General features: G+C 42.0%; 1 protein-coding gene across 7 annotated transcripts in view; it reads left to right on the forward strand.

Annotated features, from left to right (window-relative positions):
- The window catches only part of Patj (PATJ crumbs cell polarity complex component), a 314,627-nt gene that overhangs the window by 154,918 nt on the left and 148,668 nt on the right, over positions 1–11,041 (forward strand). For all 7 annotated transcript variants that reach the window (XM_021159452.2, XM_029475856.1, XM_029475854.1 and 4 more), the window contains one exon: positions 10,265–10,461. In XM_021159452.2, the coding sequence (XP_021015111.1) occupies positions 10,265–10,461 (197 nt within the window). The remainder of the gene's footprint in view (positions 1–10,264; positions 10,462–11,041) is intronic.

Raw genomic sequence — 11,041 nt, forward strand, 5'->3', positions numbered from 1 at the left:
TATATATATATATATATATATATATATATATATATAGAGAGAGAGAGAGAGAGAGAGAGAGAGAGTTTTCTTTTATTCTTTTGTTCTTTTGGGTTTTTTATTTTGTTTAGTTTGGTTTCGTTTGTTTTGTTTTGTTTTTTTATTTGGTTTTTTGTTTTGTTTTGTTTTGTTTTGGTTTTTTTTTTTGATACAGGGTTTCTCTGTGTAGCCTTGGCTGTCCTGGAACTCACTCTGTAGACCAGACTGGTCTCAAACTCAGAAATCCGCCTGCCTCTGCCTCCCAAGTGCTGGGATTAGAGGTGTGTGCCACCACTGGCAGGCTATGCTGGCTAGTTTTATGTCAACTTGACACAACTGCAGGCCAAGTTTCAGTCATCTGTAAGGAGGGAGCCTCAATTGAGAAAATGTCTCCATTAGATCCAGCTATAGGACATTTTTTAAATTAGTGATGGATGAGAGTGGGCCCAGTTACTGTGTGAGGGTCCACCCCTGGGCTCTATGGGTCCTGGGTTCTATGAAGAAAAAGTAGGTTGGAGAAATTCTGGAGAGAAAGCCAGTATGCAATACCCCCCCCCCCATGACCTCAGCATCAGCTCTTCCAGGCTCCCACAATGAATTCCTGCCCTGGCTTCTTTCAGTGATGGACTACAATATAGAAGTGTCAGCCAAATAAACCCTTTTCTCCCCAACTTGCTGGGGTCATGGTGTTTCATCATAACAATAGTACTCCTAACTAAGAGACATGTATTATCATGTCTACCAAGATTTAACAATAACCAAGTTTTTCTGCATTTCTTTCATCTATACATTATTTTTCTTTTCTTTTTTTTTTCATTCCTAAATAGTTTGTCACTTCATACATACATATACACTACTTTAAAATACCGCTGCAGCAGCACACAGCTGTACTCCTGTGCTAGAGAAGCTGAAGCAAGGAACTGATGTTCCCAGATGAAACAAACCTCCTGCTTCCAGGCCAACTGCAAACCATAGCTGCAACTTCCTGGTAGCTCTGTGTGTGTCTATGTGTGTCTGTGTGTGTGTTTGTGCATCTATGTGCATGTGCGTACCTGTCCCTCCACCCCTCTAAGCTTGAGTAACCTTCATCCCGAGGAAAGGTGGAGGCTTTCTATTCCAATAAAGCAGTCCCGGCCTGCTGATCAAGTCTTTCTGCTTCTCTGTCTCATTTTTCTTATGTGTTTGGGTTGTTTTGCTGTTGTTGTTGTGTGTTGTTGTTTTACTGTAAATGCATCTTGTCAAGGTTCCCTTCAATGATTTAGAGTGTGCCAAAGGTAACCATGATGTGTAACAAGAAAGGTTCACTTTAACTTTGTCACTAGTAGAAAGCTTGTGTAAGTGTTTTGTAAGCATGTCGGGTGGTTTAGTTTTGATGCACCTAATGGGGAAACGGTAGACATCTCTCCTAGTGGAGACCACCCACACTCTTACACATACCTGGTGTGCTGTCTACAGAAAATAATGATTCTTGCTCAAGTTGTCTCTCTTATTTTATTATTTTTAATTTTATTTTATTTTTGTATCTAACCCAGATTCAGTTCTTATGTGTGAAGGGAAGGAAATTTTTTTAAATAGAAATACTGTGTAGTTCTGGCCATCTCTCCCATGGGTTCCAGAGGCCAACTCTCTGGGGTGCCCAGCATTCAGTGCTCTGTGTCACACTGAAATCCATTATTCTCACCTTGCTTTACCTCCCTTTGGGTAAAGCTGAGGATTCCTTCCTATCCGAATCTTCATAAAAACCAGAGGAGTTCAGCTGTCCATGCTAGGAGCACTGTCTAGCACATAAGAGCAACATGTATATTCATTACTCTTATGCTTAATGGCTTCATGGTTTCATGTTTTGACTGTTAATTTCCTATATAGATTTGTATAATGTTATCAAGCCTGCATGCTGGCAAAAATATTGACTATACTACATAGCCTGCATTTTGGGTTGTAATATCAGTTTCTTTACACTAATGTGTTGTTATCATTTTCTGTTAGGTGTGACTTTTCACCTGAGATTTGCCACTTGAGCTACCATTTTGTTTCTTATGTGGTGTGATTTTTTTTCCTTGAGATATTTTTACTTTTCAAGCCTGTGTGCACTAACTCTGAAAATTAAAGGTTGTTTATTAAATAAGAAAAAAAAAGACTGGGATTTCCATCATAACTGATTTTAACAAGTGACATTATTGTACTTACTGCACAGGCAAAAATGTTTATAATCCTGCCTTTGTGTGCCTTTGTTATTGGAAGCAGATCAAGTAGCTAAACCATCTGAAACTGCTTTGAGTCTTTATTCCAGTGCGTTGAGCATTTGCTATTAAAATACTAGGCAGTGGCTTGAATTAAGTGTCTTTCTGGGAGAAAGGCTTTGTTACTTAGCAACACCTAATATCCTGTGATGATGGCAAAGCACTCCAAGACCCACTAGAGAAATCCTTCTGGCTTTCTTGGACAAGGAAAAGACATCTGGTGTGTTGATAGAGAATTATGAGTAACTGGCGATTAGGGGGCGGGGGCGGGGGTTGTTTTTGTTGTTGTTTTTCCAAATAACGTCATCACAGGAGTGGAAAAATCCAAGTTTAAAACAAACTTCACTGCTGAGCAGAGCTATAAAACTGTTCTATCCAATTATACTGATCTGATATTCATTCAGGGTATGTGCGTGAGCCAGGGTTACAGGGAAGATGGAGACTTAGTTCCTCGTCGCTTCTCTTGTTTGAAGGGAAGGGCATCCAGGTTGTTTGAAATGGGAATTACAATTCCTTCCCTGGCTCTGTGGAGGTGTTTAGAGAAACAGCATCTTTCCATCTTAGGTACTGGTACAGAATAACTGAAGAAAGAAAACAGCTTTATTGAATACTTTTGAGAGGAAATAAATTCCAAAGAAAGGAATAAACTTAATATAGAAATCGTCTTGGAGTGTGTTCTGATGGTGATAAATGGGGCCACTGTGTTTGTGTAGAGTCGCCTCTGAAGCCTTGTGTTTTCAGGGAAACATGCTCCTAGCCGCAGTGTAGACTCGGCATCTCTGCAGTGACCCTAACAACCTGCTTGAGAATTGATCAAAAAATCTTTCTAGGCATCATTTCCTGCTTCAGGGCGATGAGTGACCTTGTTTCTGCCAGTTTCTCAGGTGTCGTGTCAAGCTCTGATTTGTTGGGAAGTAGGGAGCTTGTCCTGCACACAATAAAAATGTCAACAAAACAGTTGAGCCTTTGCAGTTTGCGGGTACCCATGGTCTCAGCTTCTTGGGTGGTAGAGGTAGATTCTTGAATTCAAGAAACTCTTCAGGGACATAGGCAATGCAGTGATATGGTCTCAATAAATAAGTAAATGATAAATAAACAAACAAAAGGATGCTATAACTGAGCTGGTTTCTAAATAGTTGGGTACATGTCTAGCATGAATGTAGGAAGCCTGGGTTCACCCCAGCACCACAATGAAGAACACAGACTATAATGAGATGTGGTAAGATCCTGCATCATTATAACAACCTTTTGTTGCTTAAAACTAGTATTTAATTTGTAATTTTTTTAATGTCTGGATATGTATATATGTTTGTGTATACAGAAAAGAATATATGAATTTTAAGTTGTCATTTTATTGGATATTGTACAAAAACAGTATGCTCAATTCTACCAGTTGATAATAATACATTGCTCATGGTGTTCATGCTAGTTGTCATGGAAAGTACTTGTGGTGGCCTGAGCTCAGCCCCACATGGGGTTCCCTTGCTGTAAAACCACATGTCTGAAGCTCCTGACATGTGCTGACTGGCAGCCTAGAATTGAAACTTCAGAGCTAGGGAATGTTGTCCTGATGCTTCAAAGATGCACCCTGAGTTTGATGGTTGACCAACATGCTAACTTGACTTTTCTTTCCCCACTTTTGAAACTATAGTTCACCTTTCATTAAACCTACTGACTAGAATACAATTACTGGAAATGGCTTGGCTCTGGGATTGGTGGAGGATGTACTTGAACGTAGGGAGGAAGCGAGAAGTGGCTAGGATTTTGAAGTTCTGCATTGTGTGGCCCAAAGGAACCTCATATTTAATCCTGAGTTGTGGCAGTAGAGACAGGGAATTTTGCTGAGATGGTACTTGTATCTGGATTATCATGATTGACTGTCAGGATCTTTACTGGGAAATGTACTGCATTGCATGAGAGAAGATTCTATGGTGACCCACAGGAATCACATCGGTACCTTCTCATGGAAACAGTTCATAAGCATTGCCCGGGCTCACCAGTGTGGAATCTCATCAGCTGGGGCCCAGTCACTATTTCTTTTCAAAAGCATCACATTTAATATGTAGTATGGGGGAAGAGTTGTATCTTTGTATTGCCCATCAAAAGGTTCATAGCAAAGACGACTGTGACAAAAAGTCAGACTAACAGAGAACATTTTTAAAAACTTTTCCTAGTTTATTTATTGTTCATGTGCAGTGGGGTACACATGGCAGTCAGAGGATTGCTTGAGTTAGTTGGTTCTCTGTTACTATGATGTGTATACTGGGAACTGAACTCAGTTGCCAAACTTTGCAACAAGCATTTTTTACCTTCTAAACCCATTTCTCTGGTCCCAGTCACAATATTTATTGATCTAAAATTTCACGTGACACTGGATCCTTTAGAAATGAAGATCCAAAATATCAGAAAACTGTCTTTGAAGACAGGCAAACAGAAAGATGATTGGAGAAGATGGTCTGATGGTACCACACATGGAATTCTACATGCCCTGTCCTCTGGTTCTTGCCTCCCTAGTTCTTTCCGTCACGTAATGGAGAGAGGGAGTAAGTCAGAGAGGAACCATCCTTGGCTTCAATCAAGAAAGAGGAGTTCTGGGTCCAGTGACCTGCCTGAGGGGCTGAGTAGCAGGACTCTCTTCTGCAGTTTTATCAACGGCTCCTAGTGCACTTCTCCTGGGCCAACTGCTGTGTTTGGGGTGTTGTGTGCTGAGCGCTGGCAGTGACTACACTGACCAGTCCCCAGGTGGGCAGGCTGGGTGGGGACTGCTGCAGCTCCTAAAAGAGGACGTAAGGGTCCTGAGCTTAAGGCCTGCCTGTGTCACACAGCAGGACCTATCTCAAAAGGCCTGCCTGTGTCACACAGCAGGACCTATCTCAAAGAGAAAGATAGAATGAATAAGAAAAGTTGTGGAGGGAGCTTCGGAACAGCCACTGATCCCCCATCATCTAAGGGCAAGCTGAACAAACTGGACCCCATGGGTGCAGGAGACCCAACAGAGCTCTGGCTGGATTGTCTCAGCTGCCTGTCAGTCATACCATCTGTGTGGGAAGGACTCAGAGGCAGAGCGAGTGGTGAGGTCACCTTCATGTGAGGAGCTATTGTGAGGAGGTAGGAATTCTAAACATAGCACCTCAGACTGAGGGAGAGACCTAAAGTCTCTCTTAAAAACAGCGTTAGGGGAATGTAAGATGAGCTAATAGAAAGCAATTTATTTTAAGTTTTGGATATGCTAACTTCGTGGCCTTTTATAAGGCCTTTCCTCTAAAGTCTTCTTTCTCTGTAAAACAGAATTCGGTTACACAGTTTGTTTCATCTTTCTCAGGGATGGAGAAAATACAGAAATTAGTATATCAAAGAAGTAGAAGCGTCTTCTTTTATCCTCTTCAAGCTGTGAATCTAAAAATAAGTTGTAGGATAACAAATGCAGGGGCTGAAATGTTAGTCGAGTGTCCTGAGCTGGCATTTGGCCATGCTGGTGTTGCTAAGTATACGCTTTATTCTGGAGAGATGCCAGGGCCTAGGATGTGCGAAGCACACTCTGCCAACTGAACCTCACCCCCACCACCACCACATCCCTAACAGTTAAACATTTTGAACATAAATCTAAAGATGAAATGGTGCCACTTTTAAGTGAAAGAGGCATTCTTTGGAACAACACTGTGACTTTAGATCTGAAATAGGCTTTCTGTCCTTTGGGAGTGGTGTTGAGATGGTTGCAGAGCAGTTGAAGAGCCATAGGGCAGCCTGTGCGTGTGCCTTTCAGTAGGTGTAGCCTGAGCTTAGCACACCAAAGCACTGGCAGCAGTGAGCTGAAAGAACAAGAACTCAATGAGAGCTGGGCTACAGCCTCATCAGCTACCGGCTGCTCACCCTTGGCAAGGGACTTAAGACTTGAGCCTTCTTTCTAAAGTCTGGAACACGGGGATGATAGATCATTTTTTCCAGAGGAGAAGAAAGTGGATTGGAAGATTCACCAGCACCTCTGCAACTTACCAGGCGCCCCACAAACTGTCAGTAAACCCTCAAGTGATGCAAGATGCTCCACTCTGTCGACAAAAGTGAAAAGTCCAGGGTGTGACTGGATGTTACATCTGTTAGCCCATCTCTTAGCATTAAGTAAGTTAGCACTGGAGCAAGCTTGATGCAGAGTCATTGAAGTGGCCCAGGGCTCCAGCACTGTGTACCAACTAGTCTTATCTTCAGTTGACTGCAGCTGTGGACACTATTGATCTTCCTGTTCACCTCCACTAGGTGGTGGAGGCTAGGGGTGTGGCTCCAGGGTTGGGTATTATCACATATGTAAGGCTCTGAGCTTGACTCCTGGGGAGGGGGCACTAAATAAATAAATAAATAAATAAAAATAGTTTCAGCCCCTAGAGTTTTTTTTTTCTTTAATAAATAAATAAATAAATAAATAGTTTCAGCCCCTAGGGTTTTTTATCTTGAAGCTTTTATTTCTCAGAGTTATAACTAGTCATGTGTATGTATGTGACAGATTTCATGGAATGAATTCCTTTGGTTTTACAACTTTACTGTGAAGTGGATTCCATTCGTATTTGTTCATTGACTCAGTGAGTGTTAACTGTGGCATTGAAAACTCAGGCCGGGAAAATTAACCTTCTAGACTCGCAAAGTAAGATTAACCAATCTACATTTTAGACCCAACCTGATTAATATGAGAGTCAGGTTTTCAGGTGCATTAGATTAACAGTAGGGCTCTGAATATGTATGTTTGAAAAACATGAGAGACTTACCACTTTTGATGATGTTTGGCTATCCTGTCTTTAAGTTTGCTGGTGCACTGCCCAGGCCCTGCAGTCCTCAGAGCTTTTTCACCATCCCTAGCTGGAGTGACTTGAATGCCAGTTTTCAAGCTGTCTCTGTGCTTTGCATCCACAGGCAGCACTGGTCGAGCAGTGCTCTCTTGCTCCTCTTGAGCTGTGCTTGGTACCCTCGCCGGCAGTAACTAAGAGAAGCAACCTGAAAGGTAGAGGATGGTGTCGGCCTCTTCCTTGGGAATCTCAGTGGAGACTGAGTACTTTTTGGTTTTTGTTTCTCCTTAATGCCATCAGGAGAAAAACATTACTTACTTTCAAATGGCAGTTTCCCTCATGGCAGAGGAAATTAAGAAGAAAAGAACAGCTTTGTCATCAGTTCAAAATTGTTTGGAGTGGCCGTGACTACCAGCACTACAACCCCTGTGTGTGTTTTCATCTCTGCCGAGGCTATTGATAGTCTTCATGCCTGCCTGGGTGTTAGTGTGTTTTCTTTTGATAACCTCACTTATTTAATGTCTCATTTGCTATTGTAATAGAGCATTTACTTGGGGGATGTAGGAGGGATAGAACCCAGGGTCTCACATAATTGGCTCCACTTCTGGTCTACAACCCCTGCCCTAAATATTCCATTTAATTTGCTATTGTAAACTTTTTGAAGCATTCTTGAGCATTTCCTCATATACCTGAGGTTTTTGAGTTTATATGTTGGAGTTCGATGTCTTTTTGTACTTTATTTGTAAAACTTTCATTTATTAATTCCAAAGAATTAATAAACGAAACATCTTCTCTTTGTTATATTCTTCTACCTATAGATATAACGTAAGGAAGTATCCTCTTTTATCAACTATTTTATCTTTAACCTTAAAAAATGCATAGCTATCCCTCTCTATTAACATCACTTTGAACTTTCTCCTTTAGGCTCCTGCCACGGTGATTTTTAACTGTCTTCAGAATATGCCCTTAGCTTGAATCATATTAAATTGTTCCATGGTGGCCAGGAAGTAAAGAGGGTTTGCTTTTATAACAAAACCCTTTCCTCCAATTCCCTTAAGCTATGAATCCATAATGGATTATTTCACTGATTCAATGAGAACCATTTTGATCCAGTCAGGCCCCATGCCCTGGCTCAGCCCCATTAAAGAACCAAGTCCTCATGTAGATGCTGTGGGACATTTCAGATCTAAGCCACAAATTGGCGGTTACATAACAGGTTTCCTAAGGGCACAATCTTCATTTCTTGCTGAATCTCTGTCTGCCAGGGGAGGGAAAAGTGAGGATTGTGCCAGACGTAAGTGTTGCACCCCGGTCACCCTGTCATTTGGGAAATGGGACCCGAGGGTCAGAAGTTCAGGATCATCTTCAGCCACCTACTGAGTGTGAAGCCAGCGTGGGCTACATGACATACTGCCTCGAGCAGTGGCAAAATAGTCATACCAGCCTTGAAAGTGATGTGGCATCTGGATGGCGGTGTGTGAGGGGCGCTCAGTAGGTAAAGTTGTGGAGGCAGGAGGACCAGAGTTGGGGGCTCCAGCCCAGAATTCGGTCTGAAACTCCAGCACTGGGTCAGAGATAAGCGGAGCCCTTGAGGTCATTGCCCATTCAGCCTCATCCATTGGTTCAGTAAGCTATCGCTTCAGCCCTGAAACTGGACACACATATATATTATACATCTTTGGCGTTTTGTTTATTCGTGTTTTCTTCTTTTTCTTTTTTTTTTTTTAAACATGACCTTGACATGTAGCGTAGGTTGGCATTGAAGTGGCGATCCCCCTGCCTCAGCTTCCTGCATCCTAAAGCACCTCCTATCATACCCAGCTTTGTCATATGTTTCCATCTTCCAGCATATAATTCGTGCCACAGTGATTTGTACCAGTCTCATATAAACAAACCTGTCTGTGTTTACTTTTCACTTGTGTAATGTACTTGCCGAGCTGGTGCTGTGTGAAATGAGGGACCAGCCGGAGCCGTAGTCTCTCTGCTGGCATACGAGTGTGGTTTTGTTGTGTGAATCCAGCACAGGTGAAAAGTGGCCCAACCAGCAGGCAGGCAGAAGGTTTAGACCATAATGTAGAGGTGACAGGTCACAGGGCTTCCTTGCTTGCTCTCTGTTGCTGTGATAAACACCAGGACCAAAAGCAACTTGAGGAAGAAAGGATTTATTCCAGCTTATCGTTTATTGTCCATCCTGAGGAAAAGTCAGGGCAGGACCTGAAGGCGATCATGAAGGAATACTGCAGATTGCTAGCTTGCTCACCAAGGCTTGAGCAGCCTGCTTTCTTATATAACCCAAGATCACCCGCCTGGGGCTGGCACCACACGCCTGGGCTTTCCTCTTGCACATAATCAAGAAAATGCACCACAGACTTGCCTATAAGCCAGTCTCATGGGGCCGTTTTCTAGTTAAGTGTCCCTCTTCCCAGGTGATGCTACATTGTGCCATGTTGATTTAAAAAAAAAAAAAGCCAGCACATAAGGTGAAATATAAGATGGAAAGATGGATGTTGAACGCACATAAACTATGACTATTAAGACCATTGACATAGTGAAGGCTATAACCCCACGGAGATAAAACATTGCCCTGTTTGAAGGCTGTGTGGGCATGTGTGGATCACTTCCACATCTGACAGCTAAACGGGCATGCTTAATTTCCCCTTCTTTTACTCATTTATTCAATGTTAATTTATGCTATTTCTATATTTTTAGAGTATGGGCTGCTAGCAAGTGGAAACATTCTTGCCAGTCACACACATGGCCTTGAACTCAATCCCTAGTTTGACAAACTTACAGTTTTATATAACTATATTTTAAGTATAATAAACTGTTGATTTTTTTCTAATAATTGTTATTATTTCTACTCTCATGAATTCAATACTTTACCTCTAAAACCAAATACTTTGCTCAAGCATCACTGTTAGTGGATATTCTAACCCTTCTTGTCAAGGCGGAGGCTCACAGCGTGGTGTCCCTGTATTCTGGTATGTGCCTGCGGGAGAAACAGTCCACGAAAGGCTGAGCTAACGGGAACGAGAAGTGAGAAGCTTCGTGGGCAGTCTGAACTCAGGTGGAGATAAAAGTTATTGCTAAGCATAGCTTAGCCATAAGACCATGAAAAGCTTACGTGATTTATTCTCAGGGTACTGTAGATGAACTGTATGCTCTAAGTATGGGAGAGTGCTCATGTCTCCTTAATGCAGACTCATGCTCTATTTTTTTTCATGTTTAATATAGAAAAGATCAGGCAACGATATGCAGACCTGCCGGGAGAATTACACATTATCGAACTGGAAAAGGACAAGAATGGACTGGGGCTCAGTCTTGCTGGCAATAAGGACAGGTCACGGATGAGCATCTTCGTGGTGGGGATTAATCCAGAGGGACCTGCTGCTGCAGATGGACGGATGCGGATTGGAGACGAGCTGCTAGAGGTGAGAGCCATTTGTTTTCAAGTTGTCCTTTGGTGCAGAGACTAGGTATGGAGGGTAGCATACAGAAGAGCCTATTTGGATTCTTTTATGAATATGTGAGAACCAGCCGAGTCTGTAAATAGCTGGCCATGATGTCACCACCTGTAATCAAAGGTAGAGGTAGGCACAAAGATCAGAAGTTCAAGACCAGCTTCTGCTACATAGTGAGCTTGAGCCATCCTTGGCTATGTGAGGCCCTGTCAAAATATATAAAAACAAATAAACAAACAAACAAACCAAGATACTAAGTCTGTGGAATTCTTATTGAGAACAGCTAATATCTGTTCCATTGGTAACTTGTTAGGGTTACATAGTCTCTTTAGTTAGAAAGCAGGGAATAGACTGGTCCTCAGGTACTCACTCTCCAGATGACCTCTTCAGTACTCTGGCAAGGTTGTTCTATTTTCCTAAGCTTAAATTCAGGGCATTGCTTTGAGTTTACTGAAGTTTAATAGTCATTTTCCTCATTCATTCAGCTTGGTTTTTTGTTTTTTTGGTTGGTTGGGGTTTTTTTTTTTTTTTTTTTTTTTTTTTAAACATG

This window comes from Mus caroli, chromosome 4, assembly GCF_900094665.2.
Source record: "Mus caroli chromosome 4, CAROLI_EIJ_v1.1, whole genome shotgun sequence".
Lineage (NCBI taxonomy): Eukaryota > Metazoa > Chordata > Mammalia > Rodentia > Muridae > Mus > Mus caroli.